The sequence below is a fragment of the Vidua macroura genome, chromosome 28 (genome assembly GCF_024509145.1).
Source record: "Vidua macroura isolate BioBank_ID:100142 chromosome 28, ASM2450914v1, whole genome shotgun sequence".
Lineage (NCBI taxonomy): Eukaryota > Metazoa > Chordata > Aves > Passeriformes > Viduidae > Vidua > Vidua macroura.
In genome coordinates this window covers 1,980,101-2,003,471 of record NC_071598.1, presented here as the reverse complement: position 1 = coordinate 2,003,471, position 23,371 = coordinate 1,980,101, and the positions used below count along the sequence as shown (strand labels likewise).

The 23,371-nt window shown below is 50.3% G+C and overlaps 1 protein-coding gene across 2 annotated transcripts in view; it reads left to right on the top strand.

Annotated features, from left to right (window-relative positions):
• The window catches only part of LOXL2 (lysyl oxidase like 2), a 63,712-nt gene that overhangs the window by 18,269 nt on the left and 22,072 nt on the right, over positions 1 to 23,371 (top strand). For both annotated transcript variants that reach the window (XM_054000640.1, XM_054000639.1), the window contains 3 exons: positions 13,969 to 14,180; positions 19,284 to 19,503; positions 22,743 to 22,926. In XM_054000640.1, the coding sequence (XP_053856615.1) occupies positions 13,969 to 14,180; positions 19,284 to 19,503; positions 22,743 to 22,926 (616 nt within the window). The remainder of the gene's footprint in view (positions 1 to 13,968; positions 14,181 to 19,283; positions 19,504 to 22,742; positions 22,927 to 23,371) is intronic.

Genomic DNA, 23,371 nt, shown 5'->3' with positions numbered 1-23,371 from the left:
GTATTCCATATTTATTCCCATTATCAATTTATCTCATGTTTATCCCACATTATCAGTTTATCCCATATTTATCCCACATATTTATTCACATTATCAGTTTATCCCATATTTATCCCACATATTTATTCACATTATCAATTTATCCCATATTTATCCCACATATTTTTTTCGATGTTATCAATTTATCTCATATTTATTCCCACATTATCAATTTATCCCATATTTATTCCCGTTATCAATTTATCCCATATTTATCCCACATATTTATTCACATTATCAATTTATCCCATATTTATTCCCACATTATCAATTTATCCCATGTTTATCCCACATATTTTCTCACATTATCAGATAAATAATAAGAATTTGAAGCAATCAGATTTTTTTTTATTTTTACTATAAATTGTTCCAGTTCCTCAATCGATTTTTCCAAATTGAAACCCGTTCTGTTAATATTTCAAAGAATGAATTTAGAGGGACAAAATCCGTGTTGTGCTCACAGAACTTCCTGACTTTTTTGGTTCTAATGGACAAAAATCCTGAATTTTCTCTCCTCTTTTAATGCTGGGACCAGTTTGGAGCTCTCTGGGCTAACGGGAGCAGCGGGGAGGGTTGGATTTGGGGTGGAATAATTCCTACAGCCACGGCTGGATTTCTGGGGAAGATATAAAGATATTTTTATGTAGTTTGGATGAGCAATGATGGAGAAGCCATGATAAAAATACGGGAATATTTGTGGGAATGTGGGATTAGGGCTGGAAGTGAGGGAGTTGTGGGGAAGGTTCTGGGCTCTCACTGGGACAGACTGGGAGGCTGAGGAGGAGATTTGGGGAAATCCCGGTGGGATTTCTGCAGGATAAAGAAATGCGGGAATGCTGAGCTGGGATGAGCTCTTCAGAGGGGAAAAAAGGGATTTTTTTTTTCCTTTAGCTCCTCATCTTGGGGAGTTTGTGGTGCCTCAGGCACCTCCCTTTCCTTGGATTTTTCCTGTCTCAATTCCCTGGCTGCCCTTGGCCAAAATGTATGGAAGGACCCCCCTGTAAGCATTTTCCAGAGCTCCTTTTGAGCGGGCAGGGAAAATCCAGGACGTGCTGCACATCCCAGTGGGGTCCCCAGGGACGAATCCTTGGGTTTTTCCATGAGCTGGAATGGGATGAGCAGGCAGCGCTCAGCATTCCAGGGAAGGGCTGCAGGTCCAGGATCTGAGGGATTCAGTTCCTTTCCTCGCCCTGACCTCGCTTCCCCTGCCTCGGGAGGGATCATCCCCAGCTCCTCCATCAATGGCTCCGTTGTGTCCCAGGGAATGAGGCGAGATCATGGAACACCAGGGGTGGCTTTGGCTCCTCTGAAGCCACAGAGAGTCCTCAAAACACCGGGAAGAAAATCTGCTTTAGTCTAGACAGAGGTCACCTCACCCCGAGCTGCTCCAGGAATTAATCACGGAAGCTTTGGAGGGCTCTGCTTTTCCATGAGCTCAGCACCGGGGCTGGAGGAGTGGAACTCCTTGGATAATTGGGAATGAGCTCGGCTGCTGCTGTGGGGGTGCTGAAACCTCAGATGAATCATGAGCCTGAGGTGATTCCTGGAGCAGAAGCCTGGGTCCATCAGCAGGAGAAGTGGATGGAAAAGGGAGAAGTGGATTTATTTTTAAAGAGCTGCTCTGAGTGGGGTGGAAGTGCTGCATTTCCTGGGCTCCCTGCTCATCCCCTGCCTGCCTCAAACTGACACAGGGAACAAGTTAAAACTAGAAATTAGGGGGGAAAACCTTCCCTGTGAAGTTGGGGAGGGGCTGGAATGGAATTCCAGAGAAGCTGTGGCTGCCCCTGGATCCTTGGAAGTGTCCAAAACCAGGCTGGAGTAACCTGGGAATTGTCCCTGCCCATGGCATAGGTGGCACTGGATGATTTTGAGCTCCTTTCCCGCCCAAACCATTCCAGGATTCTGTTTCTCCCTGAATGATTTTAAGCTCCTTTCCCACCCAGATCGTTCCAGGATTCTTTATTTCCCTGAATGATTTTAAGTTCTTCTCCCACCCAAATCATTCCAGGATCCTTTATTTCCCTGAATGATTTTAAGTTCTTCTCCCACCCAAACTATTCAAGGATTCTTTATCTCCCTGAATTTCATGAACCTTCCCACAGCACCACTGCTTCCATTCTGCAAAACCCAGCTGATTTTTCCTCTCTCCCTACAAAATAAAATCCCTGGAGCTGAAGGGCTCCTTCCCTGCTGCTTTCCTTGCAGCAGGATTTAGGCTGGAGGTGAGGAGTTGGGATGTTTAGGATGCCATCGTGGCAGCTCCTTGCAGTCACAACTGGCTGTCGAATGTTCCAGCTCCTTCCCCCTCTGAGTTTTCCCACTCTTATCTTTGCTTTATCTCCTCAGCAGCCAGTGGGACATAGCTGGAGCCAAAAACGAGGAGCAGGGTGACCCAGGGGGTCACAAACCTGAACCAGGGGGACTCCAAAGCCTCCTGTGAAGGCGAGTTTGGAAGTTTTGCCCTTCCCAACACGCCTGGGAATTCTGCAGGTCATTCCTCACATTCACCAGGGGAAACATCATCATTTGTGAGCTCCTGGGTTCTTGTCCCAGTGATGTTTCCTCTTTGGAATGAGGGGTGAGGGGGCTGGAATTTCCTCTGAGCTCTGCTGTGGTCAGGACTCTCCATCAGCTTTTGCACTGGCAGAGCAAAGCCAGCGCAATCCCACTGGGATTCGCAGGGGAAGAGATCTGTCAGTTTGTCCTGCAGCCGCTGTTCAAACCAGGCTTTACTAAAATAGGCCTGGCTGGAGGTGCTAAACCGAGCTTGGGTGTTGGATTCTGCATTCCCACCCTGGCTGTGATTCCCAAATGGATCTGACTGTGTGCACAGGCTAGGGATTAACAGGAGTGAGGGCTGATTTTGTGATCCAAGGGAACAGCTGGAGCTGGGGTTTAGTTGGATTTTGGGAAAAGTTTCTTCACCTTGAGGGTGGCCTTGGGCACTTCTAGGGATGCAGGGGCAGCCACAGCTCCTCTGGGAATTCCATCCCAGCCCCTCCTCTCCCTCAGAGCCAGGAATTCCTTCCCAATATCCCAGCCAAATCTCCCCTTTTCCAGTGGAAAGCCATTCCCTGTGTCCCAAATCCCTCCATGTTCTGTAGCTCCTTCAGGCACTGGAAGACCACAATGAGGTCACCCCAAAACTTCTGAACAATCCCAATTCCCCCAGTCTTTCCTCATAATTCAGAAAATCTTAAAGCCCCTTTGGTGCAAATTCCGTGGGGCTGGGAAGTGCTGGGAACATGGAAAACCAGGGGGTGGAAATCCACCGGTGACCCCACGGTGGCAGGGCCTTGCATGGGGACGTTTTGCCCAAATCTGGCCTGGCTGGCTCAGCTCTGCCCCACAGGGAGCCCCCACTCCTTCAGAAGCAGCTCGATAACCTTCGAGCCGAGCTCGTTTTCATTGGACACCGGCACAGCGCCGCTTCCCAGTTTGGAAAAGCTGCGGATAAGAGGGATAGGATGAAATTTTCCATGGCTGTAAATCACCCAGCCATTCCATATGGATGTGCTCAGACAGATCCCTTCCCATCACAGCTCATGTTTGGAGGGTTATGTCACAGCTCTTCCCATCCTGAGCTTTTCTATCCTTTTCCTGCTGGGAAGGGGCAGTGCTTGACCTCTGAAAGCTGGGAAGATTTAGTGCCAACACACAACAAGGTCAGGAACACAGAATTAATTACATTAAATCTGTGCAAAAGACCTCCACGCTCATTAAGCCCAACCTCTGGCCAATCAGCACCTTCTCACCCAGACCACCCCACTCTGTCCTTAGGAGAAGTTCAATATTTGAACAGAAAAATGATCATTAAAGGCCTTTTCAACCCAAACCCTGAAGTGTTTTGGGGGAGGGTGAATGGTGGGAGAGTGGTGATAAGGAGGAGGGAGACAGGCAGGAAGGGGTTAATCCTTCTGGCAACACCAATTCCATCCCTCCCTTGTTAAAATTCCTTTTTTTTGCTGTTTTCCACTTCCACTGCCGATTTTGGAGGATTTCTTGGAGGGTGATGGAGCTGCAGAGCCTTTGCTGGGGGTCAGGAGCTCTGAAATCCGAATTCCCTGTGTGTTCCCCAAGCTGGGAACGCCATCCCTGCTTTTCCAACAGTGCCTGCAGTCACTCCGTGTGATCCCAGCTCATTCCAGACCCACCTGCAGCTGCTTTCCTGGCTTTTCCAGCCATTTCAAGGCCACAGTGGCTGATTCCTACCTTAATATATTCCTTAAATCAACGCACCAGAGGGATTTTATTTAATGCACGCCCCAAAACATCCTGAACAAAATATTTGCTGTCCACCTCCTTCCTCTGCGTGCGCCCACACCGCCTTCAAATAGGCCAGGCTCTAAATATATCGAATTTCTCCAGCTCCCAAATAGCTCTGGTACCTGAGGCCAGCCCAGGGCTTTGGCCAGACGGTGGCCAGACAGGTCTGGCTGCTATTTCTGGCCTTCATTTCCCCTCTGGGTCCTTGTGAGGCAGAAAAATCTCCCTTCAAAGCCCGGTGGCTCAAAGGCTTTGGTTGTGCTGGGTTAAAAGTGGGTTCAGCCATGGCTGGGAGCGTCCAAGGCTCGCCTGGATGGGGTTTGGAGCAGCCTGGAGTGGTGGAAGGTGTCCCAGGGGTGGGATGAGATGGGGTTAAGGTCCCTTCCAGCAGAAACCATTCCATGATTCTGGTTAATTCCAGATTTTTTAGGAGTGGGAAAAGGCTCTGCCGGGTCCTGCTCAGGGGATTTCAGTCAAACCAGGCTCTGTGTGAGGCCAAACTGAGCTGGGGGTGCAGGGAGGGAAGGGGGAGAAGTTTGTGCCCTGTCCCCAGGTAGATCTCCCCCTTGTCCAGCTTTTTGCCATGAAAATCTGTGGAATCTCTGTCCCCGCTGTGGGGATTTGTCACACAGGTCACCCCCACCCCACCTCTGTGTCCTGCAGCCCTCAGGGTTTAATTAGAAAAGTTTGATTTGCCCGTTTGTTGTGACAACTGGGTTTGAGTTTCCCTTTGCTGTAAATGTTTACTCCTCCAAACCAAAGCCCAGGTGCAGCAAAATTCTGCTGCTTTCTTGTCTGGGAGGGTCTTCAGCATCTCCTCACCTCAGGAAAATGTTAATTCAGCTGATTTTGGGGTAAACCACCATGTTTTAGTGCTGTAAATTCAAAGTGAGTTCGATCATTTGCCTCAGGGGCTCCTTTGTGGCAGGTCAGGGTGCTGGAATCAGGGAATCAGGGAAGGGTTTGGGTTGAAAAGGCCTTTAAAGATAATTTTTCTGTTCAAATATTGAACTTCTCCTAAGGACAGAGTGGGGTGAGAAGGTGCTGATTGGTCAGAGGTTGGGCTTAATGAGCTTGGAGGTCTTTTGCACAGATTTAATGTAATTAATTCTGTGTTCCTGACCTTGTTGTGTCTTGGCAATAAATTTTCCCAGCTTTCAGTGCCTGATCCAAACACTTTGAGGCAGCTCAGCAGGAAGGACACAGGCAATGACAAAGCTTTGCCCATCAGGAGCCCCCCCCAGCCGTGGGGCTGCCAGGACAGAGCCGTGTCCTCCCTAAGCTGAGCCTGCCTAAGCTGAGCCTGCCCCGTGCCAAAACCTCTGCAGGCGCCCCTGCTCCTGCTCTGCCCCCTCCCCGGTGTCCCCAGCCTTTCCCAGGGCTGTCCCCTCACTCTGCCCGGCCCCCACGGAGCCTTTCCCAGCTCAGCCAGGCTTTTGTCAGCCCAAATCTGCGCTGGGTTTGCTCCTGGCCCCTAAGCCTGGCTCAAACTCTGCTCCCTCACCCTTCTGTGCAGCCCCAGCCCAGCTCGTGTCCCCAGGGCACCGCTGTCCCCCAGCTTTGTCCCATCCTGCCGTGTTTATTTAACAGGCAGGACCTTGGGGTGACTCAGAGGCTCAGCTCCAGATGGTTAAACCCAAACAGATTCCACCCGTTCCGATGGATGTGAAGAAAAAAGTCTTTTTCCTCTGGTGGCTGAGGTTTTAGTGGAAGCGAAGGTTTTTATGATGGACAAAGCCCCTGGGCAAAGATTTTTGTGTTGTGTTGTGGATTGGAGAAAAAAAAAATCAATTTCTCGTTGAAGTTTCAGCCTTAATTCCTGATGTTAGGAAGCTGAGAATCCTGGAGTTCTGTTGGGAGTGAAAAAGGATTTCACTACTATTATATTATTAAATTATATTATTAAAACCTATTTATATAGGTGTTATTGAAGGGGCAGTGGAATAGGTCAGGCTTAGGGAAGGAAAGAGGAGTTTGAGTGGATCATGGAGCTCTTAAAGCAGGAGAGGAATGAAAATGGAAATGAAAAAAATCCAAGGACAGAGCAGAGAGAATTCCAAACTCCAGGGTGATTCAGCACCAGGGCAGTGTCTGCAGCCTGGGATTTCTAGGAATAGGATCCTCTCCCTGGATTGATTCCTGAGCATCTTCAGGGCCCTTCAAAAGGAAAGGGAATGGCTGGGTTTGGGCACGGGGAGGGCCCCAAAAACCCGTCCTGGGCATCACCTGCCAACACAAAGCACGTGGCCAGCAGTGCAGGGGAATATTCCCAAAGTTGGGTGGGATTTTGCCGTCGGATCCGGAGCCGTGGGGAAGCGTTTGGTTCAGAGGGTGGAAACAAAAGCAGTCGAGGCTCGTGTGAAAACTTTTCCGAGCCAGGAATCCTTTTGTGAGGGCTCAAAAACAAACCCTTTTCTCTGGGCTGGCCCCAACTGCCAGGGCTGCGAGTCCCTGGTTTCGTAACGGAGCTCGGAGCCTCTGCCAGGGCTTTTGTGTCCCCGCTGGAGAGGAGCAGCTCTGGGGCCCTGGATGTGGCTCCTGGCAAGGAAAGGATTGGGATAGAGGGAAATACGACCCAGCTTGGGAGAGTTTCACACGTTTTCCCCTCATTTTTTACTTATTTGTGTTGTAGGATGCTGGAAATCCCAAACAAGATTGTGGAATCTTGGAATGGTTTGGGTGGGAAGGGAGCTTAAATCCCATCCCCAGGGACACCTCCCACTATCCCAGTCTGCTCCAACCTCTCCTTGGGCACTTCCAGAGGATCCAGAGGCAGCCACAGCTTCCCTGGGAATTCCATCCCAGCCCTTTTCTTCCCAATGTCCCATCCTATCCCTGCCCTCCTTCTATTCCAAACCATTCCCCCCATCCTGTCCCTCCCTTTCCCAAATCCCGGGTTAGGGTTGGGGCTCAGCTTTCTCTCGATCCCAGAGTTTTCCTTGTTGTGGGATCGCTCTCCACGTGTCCATGGAGCACAGAGAGGGGGGTTTTAGGAATCTGCTTTATCCATTAGGTGTTGTTTGCTCCCGATGTTTCTCTGGAATCTGTTTTCACCATCAGCCCAGCTGCTGTTGGAGTTGAAACCATTTCTGCCTGGATTTGCATTATTGAACAGCCCCGGTGTAACAAAACCTCTGCAGCCAAAGGAAACCATTCCAATCCCAAAGAATTATTGGGAAAAAAAGCTCCTGGCAGCCCTTTCTCATGGAGAACCCTCAGTGTGCTTATTCTGATCCTTTGTTCTTCAATTTTCCAATACAAAGCTGAGCTCTGCAGTGGCTTGAATTCCTCTCTGAGGTTTTGCTCTTTGTTCAGAGCCGGAGCAAACCCTTGAGTTGCTCCATCAAAAATTCCCTGCTCTAAACCAGCCCTGGGAGGGAAAAGGGGATGGGATTGGGGTTGGTTTTGCTCCCAGACCAAATCCCAAAATTTCCCGCTCTAAAGCAGCTCTGGGAGGGAAAAGGGGAAGGGATTTGTGTTGGTTTTGCTCCCAGACAAAATTTCCAGAGCTCTAAACCAGTCCTGGGAGGGAAAAGGGGATGGGATTGGGGTTGGTTTTGCTCCCAGTCAAAATTCCAAAATTTCCTGCTCTAAACCAGCCCTGGGAGGGAAAAGGGGAAGGGATTTGTGTTGGTTTTGCTCTCAGACAGACCCTAAAAATGTCACTGTGGCCTGTTGGAGCTATCAGGAGATGAATTCCCTCCAGGAATGAAATGTTGCCTCATTTTTTTTTCTGCTTTGCTCATTTTTTATATCCTCCTTGGCAAACACAGGCCAAAAAAAAAAATTATGACAAAAGGGTTGGATGCACTAAACAGAATCCCAGATTGGTGCAGGATTTCTTTTTGTGTCTGAGTCAGCATCTCCAGGGGAGAGGGATGAGATGGGAGAGCTCTGTCCAGAGCCTGAGGTGGCACATTGGACCTGGGAATGTTTTCCCAAATCCAAGAGCAAGAAATTCCATTCACACCTTACTTTTCACCACTGTAAAAAAAAAAACAAAACAACAAGGAGCCAGCCTAGTCAGTTTTGGGAGGAAGAAATGTCCAAATGCCCAGCTTGGAAGTGGAAAATACAGGACTTTGAAGTCCTGGAGTGGGAAATTCTGAGATCTCAAGTGCTGGAGTGAGAAATACAGGGATTTCAAGTCCTGGAGAGGGAACTACAGGGATTTTGAGTGCTGGAGTGAGAAATACAGGGATTTCAAGTCCTGGAGTGGGAAATACAGGGATCTTGAGCCTGGAGTGGGAAATACAGGGATTTGGAGTCCTGGAATGGGAAATATAGGGATCTTGAGTTCTGGAGTCATGGATATCCCACTCCTGCTGTGCTCAGAGCTCTTCTGGAAGCAGCTGGAACAACTTCTTTTGATTTGTTAAGCTGCAGAAATAATTGCAAAAATAACAGGCAAATCCCAAAGTCTCTGCCAGCATTCCCAAGCTTCCCATTTTTAAAAGGTGTTTTTTTATTTTTTGCATCATTGTGACTTTTCTCCTTCTCAGCCTCAGTGGGCTCTTTTCTTTCTCTGCCTGATGCTGTGATACCGTAAATCCCAGCAAGGCATTCCCAGATCCATCCAGGGCTTTGGAACACTAAAATCCACCCTCTGGCTTGGAAAATCCACGAGGTGGAGATGCCTGGAAGCTGCAGGAACGCAGCAGGGAAGGATTGCTCCTTGTTACTCTGCTCAGTGTTCTCCCCTCAGCCTCTGGCAGCTGGCAGGGACAGGCTGGATGAGTTGGGATTTGGGGAACAGAGCTCCTGCCTGGCTGGAGGAGTGGGAAGAAAAGGGAAATCCCAAATCCGTTGGATCAGGAGAGGAAAACCCAAATATTCTTGATGAGAAGGTGGCTGCTTTAGGGGTTCTGTTGTGTTCCCTGCTGCAGGGGGGATCCTCAGGATCCTGGATAGGATTCCCTGTTTTTTTTGGCCTTTGAAGAAGCAGTTTGTTCTCTCTAAACCTGATTCCTGCACAGAAGGAGTTTGGGAATTGCTGCTCCCTCCCAGGAATCCTTGAGGCTGGAAAAGACATCCAAGATGGAGCCCAAGCGAGTCCTTCGACCCCTCTGTTTGCCTTGGGGGTTTTCCAGGTTTCCCACCTGGATGACATTCCCTGGGATGGCCCAGCAGCGAGAACGGGGATGTTCAATGATGACAAAGTGCTGGAACATGGGAATGCTGATCCTGGGAAGCAGCAGGAAGATGTTCAGCATCTGGAAGAGCCCACGACTCAATCGGGCTGAGCTGTGGAGCAGCTTCCTCACAAAAACACAAAACACAGCACCTGGAGCAGCATCCCTGGGTGTGAACTCATTCCAAGGACCAGCTGTGGCCTCCAGCCAGCCTAAATCCAAGGAAAAGGGACAAGGGTGGGCTTTAGCACATTGCTGATGCCAGGTCTAGAAGGAAAACGTCCCATTTCTGCCACTTTAATGTGCAGCAGAGCTGATCCTCACTTACCTGTGGGTCTCAAACCTACCCAGGGCTTCCTGCAGGCTGGATAAATCCCACAATCACAGATGGAAATCTCCGTCTCCCACTTTCCCGGCTGCCAGTGCAAATTTCCTTCTGTTTCCCATCTTTTTCCCAGGTGCTTCTCCAGCACAGTTTGAAGCGTTGGCTCCCTGGCCTTTGGGTTAATCCCTTCACATGGCTTTTATTAAAAACACTTGGAGATCTTCAGCACCCAGAGCTGTTTCCAAGCGCATTTAAGGCTTCGATTACTTTCTTCCTGGTGAAGAAAATGAGGCAGGGTAGGGGAAGTAGGGGAACAAAGTTCCCTCTGACAGCCCTGGGTAAACACAATTTCTCCATCAAGGCAAAAGCTGGAAACATTTCCTAAATTGCACCAGGGAAAAGCGAGTTGCAGGGTTTGGAAAGCAGCCTGGGGAGGCCTGGAATGCCCTGGGGCTCCGATACCTTCCTGACAGCACGTAGTCAAAAACTCTGCAAGATTTTAGGAGAAACTGCCAAGCTCAGGAGAAACTTTGTGCTGCAAATGGATTTCTCAGGCTCCACTGGAGAGGTTTCAAACCCCCTCTTACATCAGACCCTTGGAACACCTGAAATTGCCTCAGATGTAACAAATTTGGGTATCAAGGGGGTTGTTTTTAATTCTTGAGGGCTACAAGAGCTTTCAAAACTGGAGCCCAGCCTATGAACCCTATGTGAGTAGCTCTGTTGGATAAATCCTGTTTTCCAGGGGTTGAGGGATGCTCCAGCTGAGATTTTGGAGAATTGAATTCCTGCAAAACTGGGTGGTAAACACAGACAAATAAAAGACAGAAAGGTGGGAGGGGAATAAGGAAAAGGAGGGGGGAAGCCTTAAGTGAGTTGTGCAAAGTGGTGTGGGCAGAGCTGAGCATGAGGAGGAGATGCCAACCCCATTCCTTGCCCCACTCCCTGACCCATTTCCTGCCCCAGCAGCCTCTTTCTTTGCCCTTGTTGTATCAGCACCAGTGAAAGCATCTGGAGAATGGATGAGCCACGGAATCTGCAGGACCCGGCAGGTCCTGCTCTGATCTCACTGCGAGCCCTGATCGGAGACCCGTGGCCCTTTAAAGCTCCGGGCAGTTTTTCTTTTCCGAGTGGCTGAATCGGAGGATTCCTCAGTTCTGATGTAACCCCGAGCGGGACCACGTGGGTTTGCACATATTTGACAAGGAGAGGGCTCCTGGAAGGGAACTGTTCCATTTTTCAGAAGCTCTTTTGTAACCGCTCGCCATAGAAGACTTTTCCAGCCAGGATTCGCCTCTGGGGCCCTGCAGGGCGGGTTTGTGCCTTCAGGGATGTTCTCCAGCCAGGATTTGCCCCTGGAGCTCTACAGGGCTGGTTTGTACCCTAAGTGACCTTTTCCAGCCTGGATTTGTCCCTGAGGCCCTGCAGGTCTGATTTTTGCCCTCAGGAATCTTTTCCAGCCAGGATTTGCCCCTGGAGCCCTGCAGGTCTGATTTTTGCCCTCAGGAATCTTTTCCAGCCAGGATTTGCCCCTGAGGCCCTGCAGGTCTGATTTTTGCCCTCAGGAATCTTTTCTAGCCAGGATTTGCCCCTGAGGCCCTGCAGAGCTGATTTGTACCCTCACAGGTATTTTCCAGCCAGGATTTGCCTCTGTGGCTCTGCAGATTTGGTTGTTTTTACCCTCAGGGATCTTCTCCAGCCAAGATTTTCCGTCTCCAGCCATGATTTGCCCCTGGAGCACTGCAGGTCTGGTTTTTGCCCTCAGGGATCTTTCCCAGCCTGGATTTGCCCCTGTAGCTCTGCAGGTCTGGTTTTTGCCCTCAGGGATCTTTTCTAGCCAGGATTTGCCCCCTTAGCAGGATTTGCCCCTGAGGCCCTGCAGGTCTGATTTTTGCCCTCAGGGATCTTTTCCAGCCAGGATTTGCCCCTGGGGTCCTGCAGGACTGGGTTCTGCCCTCACAGGTATTTTCCAGCCAGGATTTGCCTCTATGGCTCTGCAGTTTTGGTTGTTTTTGCCCTCAGGGACCTTCTCCAGCCAAGATTTTCCCCCTCCAGCCATGATTTGCCCCTGGAGCACTGCAGGTCTGGTTTTTGCCCTCAGGGATCTTTCCCAGCCTGGATTTGCCCCTGTAGCTCTGCAGGTCTGGTTTTTGCCCTCAGGGATCTTTTCTAGCCAGGATTTGCCCCCTTAGCAGGATTTGCCCCTGAGGCCCTGCAGGTCTGGTTTTTGCCCTCAGGAATCTTTTCCAGCCTAGATTTGTCCCTGAGGCCCTGCAGGTCTGATTTTTGCCCTCAGGAATCTTTTCTAGCCAGGATTTGCCCCTGGAGCCCTGCAGGGCTGCTTTGTGCCCTCACAGGTATTTTCCAGCCAGGATTTGCCTCTGTGGCGTTGCAGATGTGGGGTTTTTTGCCCTCAGGGATCTTCTCCAGCCTGGATGTTCCCCCTCCAGCCAGGATTTGCTTCTGTGGCCCTACAGGTCTGGTTTTTGCCCTGAGGGATCTTTTCCAGTCTGGATTTTCCCCCTCCAGTCAGGATTTGCCTCTGGGGGCCCTGCAAGTCTGGTTTTTGCTCTCCAGGATCTTTTCCAGCCTGGATTTCCCCCCTCCAGCCATGATTTGCCCCTGGGCTGGTTTTTGCCCTCAGGGATATTTTCCAGCCACTTCTGGAGCCCTGCAGGGCTGGTTTGTGCTCTCATGGATATTTTCCAGCCTGGATTTGCCCCTGGGGCCTTGCAGGTCTGGTTTTTGCCCTCAGGGAATTTTTCCAGACAGGATTTGACCATGGAGTCCTGCAGGACTGCTTTGTGCCCTCCGGGATATTTTACAGCCTGGATTTGCTTCTTTTCTAGCCAGGATTTGCCCCTGGGGCCCTGCAGGTCTGGTGTCTGCCCTCAGGGAATTTTTCCAGACAGGATTTGCCCCTGAGGCCCTGCAGGTCTGGTTTTTGCCGTCAGGGATATTTTCCAGCCTGGATTTGCCCCCTCCAGCCAGGATTTGCCCCCAGAATCTTCCAGGACTGCTCTGTGTCCTCACGTAGGTGCCATATGTGAAATCCATTCGCTTTCCATGACTCACTTGCTGTCCCAGGTTGTGGAGGAGGAGCCAGAGAAATGCTGCTGTCAGCACGTTGGAATCCCAGATTCCACATGAAATCATGGCTTTGGATGAAAACCCCAAAGTCCTTCCGTGCCAGGGCTCCCAGCTCCCTGCACCCGGAATGATTCTGTGAGTAAGGCTGGCCCTAACAAAGCTGAGCTTGGTTAATTTCCACAGGAACAGGGGCTAAATGAAGGTGAAAACAGTACTTGGAATTGAAGTGACAAAGCAGAGTTGTTACAAGACAACTTACAGAATAAATTAGGTTTGTTTTTTTTTTTTTTTTTTTTTAATGAGAAAAAGAATCTTCTTCCAGAGGATGGATTTACACAAGGTGGAAAGGTTTGTTTCATAAAATCCCAGAAAGGTTTGGGTTGGAAGGGAGCTTAAAAATCAGCTCATTCCACCCCTGCAATTGGCAGGGAATCCTTCCACTATCCCAGGTTGCTCCAACCTGGCCTTGGACACTTCCAGGGATGGGGCAGCCACAGCTGCTCTGGGAATTCTATCCCAGCCCCTCACAAGGAAGAATTTATTCCAAATATCCCATCTAACCCTGCCCTCTGGAAATCTGAATCCCTGTTTTCCTGCCCCTCCTCTGCCTCTCTGCCCTGTCCCTTCCTCAACACCTCATCCTTTCTGCCTTACCTGACTGCAGCTGGGCTGTGGCCCCACCTGGAATCTCCAAAACCCATTTCCCTACAATCCAGCATCATTCCCGTTTATTTTACACCCACAGAACTTGACCACAGTTGGGCTGTGATCTCCCTGGAATCTCCAAAAGCCATTTCCCTACAATCCAGCATCATTCCCGTTAATTTCCCCCACAGAAGTTGACCACAGTTGGACTGTGATCCCCCCTGGAATCTCCCAGCCCGTTTCCCTACAATCCAGCATCATTCCCGTTTATTTTCTGCCCACAGAAGTTGACCACAGTTGGGCTGTGATCCCATCTGGAAGCTCACAGCCCATTTCCTTACAATCCAGCATCATTCCCATTTATTTTCTGCCCACAGAACTTGACCACTGTTGGGCTGTGACCCCACCTGGAATCTCCAAAACCCATTTCCCTACAATCCAGCATCATTCCCGTTTATTCTCCACCCACAGAACATGAACATCCAGGTGGAGGACATTCGGATCCGTGCCATCCTGGCCACCTACCGCAAGCGGGTCCCTGTCACCGAGGGCTACGTGGAGGTGAAGGACGAGGGCACCTGGAAGCAGATCTGCGACAAGCACTGGACCATGAAGAACTCCCGGGTGGTCTGCGGGATGTTCGGCTTCCCGAGCGAGAGGAAATACAACACCAACGTCTACAAGTAAGGGCAGGGCTTGGTGGGAGCCACAAACATTCCTTGGAACACTCGGGGCCTTGTTCCCAACGCAGACTGGCAGGTGGCACCGGGGAACCTGGGGGAGGAAAAGCTCCTGACTGCTTCGTTCCTCCAGATGGGATTTTTCATTTGTGTGAGTGTTTGGAATTTCCAGCGTTTCCTGGTGCAGGCAGGGGAGGCCTTTGGTCCTCGTCCATGGGATGCAGACCTTGATGAGTGTCAGTGTTTGGCAGGGCCTGGAATGGGAGATGGGACACTTGGCCCAAAAAATATCTGTATTTTGTGATACCAGCTCGAGGATGAACATTTCCTCCAGCAGGGATGGGCTCTGTGTGGTGGGCAGGGCACAAACTGCTCCCACTGTCCCAGTAAATCCATCAGCTGTGAGAAAATCCTGGAATGGTTTGGGTTGGAAGGGATTTATAGCCCATCCAGTGCCACCCCTGCCATGGCAGAGACACCTTCCATGAGACCAGCTCCAAGCTGGCCTTGGACACTGCCAGGGATCCAGGGGCAGCCCCAGCTCCTCTGGGAATTCCATCCCAGCCCCTCCCCACCCTCCCCGGCAGGAATTCCTTCTCCTATCCCAGCTCTCCCTGCTCTCTGTCATTTTGAAGCCATTCCCTGTGTCCTGTCATTCCATAATGTCAAGTCTCCAACTGCTCACCCCATCCCTGTGCAGAAATCCAGAGGTGGGATCAGTTCTGCATGTGCTGGAAGCTCCAAAAAAGTCACCTTGGAATAAAACGAGCTTTTTTGTGCTTCCTTGTGCCCAGGTTCCTCCTTCCCACCCCGAGTGCAATTCCTGTCTGTGCATCCCAGAAGGTGCTGGAAAAGGGTTTTCTGTGATCTCAGTGCTGCTTTTCCTCCCTAGCTTTGCAGATTCCTTTAAAATGAAGGAAGAAACCAGTGATTTATAGGGAGAACATTGTGTTTTCCAGAGCTGCAAGCGGAAAGGTTTAGGCTGCGTTTCCTGTTCCTTGGGAGCCAGGAGCTCTGGACTTCTTTGTTGTCATTGCTTCTGTTTGCTTTTTGTCACCAAGCCCTCATCCCAGACTGGCCTCTTCCCACACTGTTCCCTAGGAAAAACACCCTAAAGCAGATGTAAAAGAGTTTAAATGAAATTCTGTCTCGCTCCTTTGCTGCTCCGTGACCTGGGGAGTGGGAAAGCAGCGGCTGCTCCAGGGGAGCCCCAGGCAGGAGCCGTGGTTTTCCTGCCTGCTCCTTCTGGCCTGTGGAATTGCTATTTCTGAACATTCCCTCTGGATCAGCCTGGCCTTGTTTCGTTTCTTTCATTAGCAAGATCCTGATCTGCTGGAGAGTTCCTTGGCTTGGAATAGCCCAAAGCCACACATGGAAAATGGGGAATAAAGAACCTGCTGGAATTCAGTCTGCAGGATTCCCAGGGAGATGAGCAGGGGATTCATTGCCCTGGACACCAGTTTCAGGAGAGTTTGCTTCCACCAGTGCAGCACATTTCCCTCAAACCCATCCCTGAGATTCCCATCCCCTGCAGGAGCAGGGAATAAATCACCTCCAGACAGACAAAGTAGATTTTTCCTGCTTCCAGTTGTGGCCTTTCCAAGAAAAGCATTAACCGGAGCATCTGGAGCCATCTGCCTTAAATAAAAGGGTGCACAGGAGTTGTTCTGTCTCTGGGACACATGGAAATGGAAAGATTGACAGAAGGAACTCAGCACTGCTGAAAATCCACTGAATTGAGCTGGAATTAGGAATATGAAGTGCTCCCAAATCCCAGCCAGGAGATCTCTGCTGCTGAAGAACCTCATTGCCCCAAGACCTCCCTCCCTTTCCTTGTTTTTGGCCTTGCTGGGCTCCAGCACCCACAAATATTTTGGAAAACACACTGAACATTATCCCAGGTCAGAGAAAAAATGGGGATGGCATTTTATTGGAGGGGAGAGGCTTGTAAAGCTTTGGCAGCTGCACAGTTTTGTTTGTCAGCAGAGTTTAAAAGCTGAATTCTTCCTTGGGCCGTTTCCCTCTGTGTTACAGGCAGATGCATCGTGTTCAGCTGGTGTTACTGGGAAAGCTCCCAGTTCTGGGCTGGGAATGACCTTGGATTTGTGGTCAAGGCACTGGGATGATGACCAGTGACACCTTCTCACCTGGGCCAGGGGATGCTTGTCCCACGTGGTTTGTTTTGAAGAGGGAAAAGCTCATCCTGGAGCTAAAACCCCTCTCCCTGTGAATGTGAAGCTGCAGAAAAGTCCTTTCTCCTCATTCCTCCCTTTAATTTGAGAATCCCCTTCTCCCTGGAGCAGATCCTTCCCCACTCCTACTCTGCAGCTGGGAGAAAAGCTGGGATCAGGTTTCTGCTGGCCAAGGCTGCCCCTTCCACATCCCCCACATCCCACTGCCCCCAGTCTCAGCCCTGCCTGCCCAGCTCTGCTCCTGCACAGTGCTGGGAGGTGAAATGATTTGCAGATGGATCTTGCTCAAAAGAAAACAAGTGAGTTCATCGTTGTCCTGCTGCCAGGGGTTTATTCCTGACTGTAACTCTGGAGCTGACAGCACAATTTATGTTCGGAAATGAAACAAATCTAAAGCTGAGTCCCTGGTCTTGTTCATTCCTCACAGTGGCTTTTATATAGGAACTGCTGTAACTCCTCCTGCCAGTTCCTGCTCTGGCTGGGAAAGCAGAATTTAATGCATTTTGCTGATGGAGAGAGGAGAAATTTGGGATCAGAGAGATGGACCTGATGGCTTTTTGAAGTCTTTGTGACTTGACAAAGAAATGGCTCCAGGATCAAACAGCTACTCCTGATTGAACCAGTCTGCTCACCCCGCTACAAACCCAGTCAGAGGTGCTGGGCAGCTCATCACTTCAGTGTTTGTAGTAGGAGCCCTCCTGGTTTGCTTTTCCCTGGAAAATCTGGGATCTGAAGGGCTTTGGCAGGCCTGGCTTCCCTCCCTCCTCCCTGAGGCTGAAGGCAGCACCTTGATAACTTCAGGAATTTCCCAAGGGTTGAAAGCTCTGCTCACAGCCCCGAGGAGGAGCTCCCCAGCCTCTGCTCAGTGGGATTTGGGCGAATTTTCCTGGAGTTTGTGCGCAATGATTTGTTCTCTGCTCCCCAAGTCATGGAATCGTGGAATATCCTGAGTGCTCCTTAACCACCAGAGCTCTGCTGGTGCTTTGTTTAAAGCTTTTCTGGGATGAAAATCCCTCTCTCCTCACCAGTAGAAGTTTGAATTCCAGCTTGACCTGGAATTGGCCGAACTCTCCCAGCAGGAATGTTCATTCCCACCTCTGACCTGAGCAGCATCACCCTGAGCTCCCACTGATCCCAGCTGGACCCTTTTGTGTTAAAAACGAAACATCAGCAGAGCCCTGAGTTTCTGGCTGCAAAGATCAGCTGAATTCTGCTTTTTTTTACATAGATTCAGTCTGGGGACACGAGGTGGGGCTTTATTTCTCCCCAGTCTCCCGAGGGCTGTTAATTCCATCCAGATGTTGATGCCTCATGAAATTTCCAGGATGAGGTCATTGTTTGCTATTCTAAGGCATCCCCATCCCTGCTTCCCTAAGTCAGGCTGGTTCTTGTCTGCTCTGGAGTTCATGGAGCTCTCTGGACTTGTCTGTGAAGGATGAAAATGCTCCTTCAGGTCCTCCCTTCTGTCCTGAGCACAGCTGGGAAGTGGCTGCTTTGTATTGCATCCTTCCTGGGTTTATTTAAAAATTTTTAACTCTCTTCCTATTTTCCCATCCCTATTTTCTCGATTCGGGGAGTCCCTGACGGCTCTGCTGTGCCAGAGGTGGGTTCTGACAGCTCTTTTCCCCACAGGACAGGCAGGGTCCTCCTGCTGCTGTTCCCTGGGATGGATCTCAGCCCTGCTCCATCCTTTTCCAGCATCATGGGATGCAGTTGCAGCTCCCTCTCCAGCCTGGCTGGATCCATCCCCAACCTCAGCCCAGGGAGATCGGGTTCCAGGAAGGATTAGTGAGAGGCTGGGAGCCAGGAGAGCCTGGAGAAATGCTGAGCTGGGCAGCAGAGCTCAGTGAGCACAGGGGATAAGAGCGTCCCCTCAAACATCTCTGACCCTGCAAAATCTAAATCCTAAAGGGAAAAAACCTGGGAAAGCCTGGACCTGCTCAGTGGAGTCCCCAAAAGCCCCCTCAGAAAGGCTCTTCGCCCCTCTCCAGCTGCTCCCCAGGCTCTCTATGCTCCAGCAAAGCAGAACTGCTGCTTTTTCTCCCCAGATTCCACCCACCTCGCTGTGCCATTTATCACAGCTAATCCCTGATCCTGGCTCTGCGTGGCAGAGATTCCTGGAAGGAGGAGCAGCACCGGGATCCCACAGAGCCACGTGGAGATCCCAGCAGGGCGTGGGCTCCCCTGAGCCTTCCCTGTCTTTAACTCCTTTTTGAGGCTGACCTGTCCCATATTTCCATTCCTCTCCACTCCAGCAGCCTCCCAGTTAAGATGGAGCTGGATCCCTTCCCTTCCCAGTTTATCACACGTGCCCCTTCCTGCTCAGGAGTGCCTGGAGCAGCTCCAGGAAGTTTGGGAGCGAGAAGCAGGAGCTGCTGCCAAGCTGCTCTGCTGTGAACAAGTCAGCAGGGGAATCGCTCGTGCTCTCGGAAATTGCTCTCGGGTTGTTAACACAGACTCAGAGAGGCTTTGGATTTTTCCCAATCCCAGCTGATAGCTGCTGGTCAGCAAAAGGGGAAGGTTTTCTGGGGGGGCTCTCCAGCCCAGTTATCTGCACAAATCCTCTTTGTCCGTTTGGAATTAGCTGATCTCTGTCCCTGCCTGGGATGGGATCTGCACTCCTGGGAATGTCATTTGCTGCAGCTGCACCTTTGATTCCTACTCACACTTTTTAGTTCTTGCAGGGATTTATTTCCTTTAAAGACTTGATGACCTTGGAGGTCTTTTCCAACCTGAATGATTCCATGTTTTTAAGTGACACTCCAACAGAGTCATGGTGTGGATGAACGGATCAGCCTCCAAATAATCCTGTCCAATCCTCACTTCATCCCAGGGCATTTTTCCTCCCAAAATTTAGCAAAATCCATTTGTTCACGGATCCCTAACTTCTCCCCTTCTCCTTAACTCCTTTCAGGATGTTTGCCAGCAGAAGGAAGCAGCACTACTGGGCTTACTCCATGGACTGCAGCGGGAACGAGGCTCACATTTCCAGCTGCAAACTGGGAAACCACCTGACGGGCACTGGGAAGAACAGCAGCTGTGACAACGGGATGCCCGCGGTCGTCAGCTGCGTGCCCGGCCGTGCCTTCGCCCCCAGCAGCCACAGCGGCTTCCGGAAGGCCTTCAGGCAGGAGGTGAGCAGGGAGCAGCCCCAAAATGGGTTGGAAAAGCCTTAAAAACCATCTGATCCCACGCCCAGCCATGGGCAGGACACCTTCTGCTGGGCTTGTTCCAACCTGGCCTTGGGTGCTTCCAGGGATCCAGGGGCAGCCAGAGCTTCTGTGGGAATTCCATCCCAGGACCTCACCACTGTTCCAGGGAAGAATTCCTTCCCAACATCCCATCTAACCCTTCCCTCTGGCAGTGGGAAGCCATTCCCTGTGTCTTGTCCCTCCAGGCCTTCCTGCCTAGCAGATTCCCAGAGTTAGGGCAGTTCCTGCAGCATCCAGTGCACTGACAGATGCAAAAACAGAATTATGGGATGGTTTGGGTTGGAAGGGAGCTCAAAGTCCACCCCATTCCACCCCTGCCATGGGCAGGGACACCTTCCACAATCCCAGGTTGCTCCAAGCCCCATCCATCCCAGCCTGGGACATTTCCAGGTCTTGAGCAGCCACAGCTTCTCAAGACCTGGAATTCCATCCAGCCCCTTGCCTCACAGTGAGGAATTTCTTCCCAATATCCCATCCAGCTTCCAGTTAGAGCAGGAAACGGGTGTAACGTTCACCACCAACTCCCACAATGTCCCCTCTGCAATTCCCACCTCCCTATGCGCCCAGCTGAGCTCCCACCCTCCTAAATTCCAGGTTCTTTCCTCCAAAGGGTGGGAGAACAGCTCCCAGGGCAGCTGGCAAAGCTGGGAGAGAGGAGTGAGGAAATCCCTGGGTCACGTTCCTGTTGGAGCTGCTCAGTCTGAGCCAGCTGAACTCGTGCCCGGCTGTGCTGTTCCACAGGCTCTGGAATTCTGTTGGAATTACCCTGTGGAAATCAGCTGGCATTTCCTCTACCTCCATGTCCACAGCGAGGAAATGCCCTGGGGGGAGACTGGGAAAACACAGGGAGCTTGGAAAGCTGGGTTTGTTTAGTCTAGCGAGGAGGAGAGCGCTGAGCGGGGAATAAAAGTGCCAGGAGATGCAAAAATGTTGGAAAACAAGGCTGGAATTGGTCGTTCCCAGTGTCAGGGGCTAGGAGAGGACAGCTTAACAAGCAGCAAACACGGGCTCAGGGAGTGCCAAGGGAAATTTTCCAGCTGCAGCCTTGGGATAGAGGGGGAATCATGGAGGCTTCTCACTGGAGAATTTTGTGGATTTGTGAAACTGTGAAAATTTGGATTTTGTGGCTCGTCCTGGGTGGTTTTTGGGGGGATGGTCTCCGGGCTCTTCCCAGGTGCCAATAATAGGAATAATTATTGGTGGGAATAATGCAATTCCTGCCTGGATTCCAGGCTCTTCCTTGCATCAGAGCTTGCAGGATTTAGGCCTGGGAGGTGAAAGGTTTTGTAAATCACTGTTAATCTCCCGAGCCGCACGCGCTGCCAAGTAATTCCTTAAGCCTTTGTTTAGGCTCTGTGTGTCCTTGGTGTGACCCCAGCCTGGAGGAAAAGCTCCAGGCATGATCCCGGTCGGAAAAGCGAAGGATTTTTGGTGTTCCCAAACCTAAAGCTTTGCTCTCACCACCTCAAGCCGGCTCTCGGCTGCAGCAGGAATTGGCCGCTCCCTGCTTGGCACTGGAGAGAGGAGTGGGTGATTAACAGATAAAAACTAAATATTATAAACCCAGAAATGAGTGGAACTGGAGCTGCCACTCAGCTGGGTATTTCATTTCTGACTGCAAATGCCAGATTTTTTATTCCACTTTTTTTTTTTCATTATTATTTATTATATATTGTTTATGTATTCTTATTGGTCAGAACTGAGCACTCAGGCAGGTTTTATAGGGCTTGAGCTCAAGTTTGGTCCTGGATTAAGCCAGGAGCCTGGGCTGGAGGTGTGAACAGCAAATAAACCTCTTTAGGGCAGCCAGGGGTGAGAGCTGGGCACTGGTGGGCTCAGGGCCATTCCCAACCCTCCTGCAAGGCTCCCAAGGAATACAAGAAATGGGGTTTTTTCCATTTTTTTCCGGGATGGAAAAATGCTTCTAAATCCAAGCACCTGGGATGGGGTTTTTTATTCTCTGTCCACACGTGAGGTGTGAGAAACAAATCCGTGCTCACCAAAATCTTTGCAGATAAAAATCTCCTTTCATCCAGGACTTCTAGGCATTGGAATTGTGTGATGGGTTTTTTAAGGTGTCTCAGGTGATCCTATGATCATTTTTAGACCCTGATTTCCATAAATAACCCCTGTAAAAGGTGGAAGTGACCCCACTGTTGCCTTTTTCCCAACCTGGAAAGGAAGCTCGAGACAATTTCAGTAAGGGGGTAATATACAAGATGATCTTTATTTGAAGGCCTTCAGGAGCAGTTATGGAAAGATGTCCACAAAAGTTAGCTCACAGGGAGTTGTAGAGATAATAGTAGAAATAAAAGTAAAGTTATTTTAACATTACACACATAGCATTCATCTTAATATTTGCAAAAAGCCAACAATATAATATGTAAGCCCTGTGAGGAACAACTGAGGGAGCTGGGGGTGTTTAGCCTGAAGAAAAGGAGACTCAGGGTGTCGCCCTGTTATTTTAAAAGCTTTAAAGTTCTTCTAAAAGTTTTCTATAGCTTCTAATATTTACATATTTCTACTAGAGTTTCTCACACTGTTCACGTAAATAATGATTGTTTTACATTCTTCTTTGTGGAAGGAGAAAATTAAGACTGTTAGTTTAACCAGTGTAGCGAGAGAGGCGGCAATTTCATCCTCCAATCCACTGTAACTTTTAGAATTCTAAATATGACAAGGTCAGAAACAAAGTTCCCTGCTTTTGCTCTCTTTTCCCTCTTTTACATCTAACGTGCGTGTGTGAGTTATTTCGTGTCGGAGCGTGACACTCAGGGCTGACCTCAGCACTCTCCACAGCTCCTGAGAGGTGGCTGTGCTCAGCTGGGGCTGGGCTCTTCCTCCAGGAACTGACAGAACCAGGACACAGCCTCGAGCTGCCCCAAGGGAAATAGAGGTTGGATATGAGGAAAAAGTTTTTTACAGAAAGAGTGATAAAGTTCTGGAATGGCTGCCTGGGGAGGTGGTGGAGCCACCATCCCTGGGTGTGTTTAACAAAGCCTGGGTGTGGCACTGGGTGCCAGGGTTTTGTTGAGGTGTCGGGGCTGGGTTGGACTTGATGATCTTGAAGTCTCTTCCAACCCAGTCATTCTTTGAATTCTGTATTTATAACAAAGGCAAAACCCAAACAGGATCACTGCTCCTGTGTCTGTCTCTTGCAGCAACCCCTGGTGAGGCTGAAAGGAGGAGCCAACACGGGGGAAGGCCGCGTGGAGGTGCTCAAGAACGGGGAGTGGGGCACGGTGTGCGACGACAACTGGAACCTGGTGTCGGCCAGCGTGGTGTGCCGGGAGCTGGGCTTTGGCAGCGCCAAGGAGGCCATCACGGGAGCCAGGCTGGGCCAAGGTGAGCTCCACCACAGCCCCAGGGAGCCCTGGTGTCAGGAAAATTCATCCCCAAACACCAGGCACCAAACTCATCCCCAAACACCAGACACCAAACTCATCCCCAAACTCCAGAAACCAAACTCATCCCCAAACTCCAAACACCAAACTCATCCCCAAACTCCAGACACCAAACTCATCCCCAAACACCAGAAACCAAACTCATCCCCAAACACCAGACACCAAATTCATCCCCAAACTCCAGAAACCAAACTCATCCCCAAACACCAGACACCAAATTCATCCCCAAACACCAGAAACCAAACTCATCCCCAAACACCAGACACCAAATTCATCCCCAAACTCCAGACACCAAACTCATCCCCAAACTCCAGAAACCAAACTCATCCCCAAACACCAGAAACCAAACTCATCCCCAAACACCAGAAACCAAACTCATCCCCAAA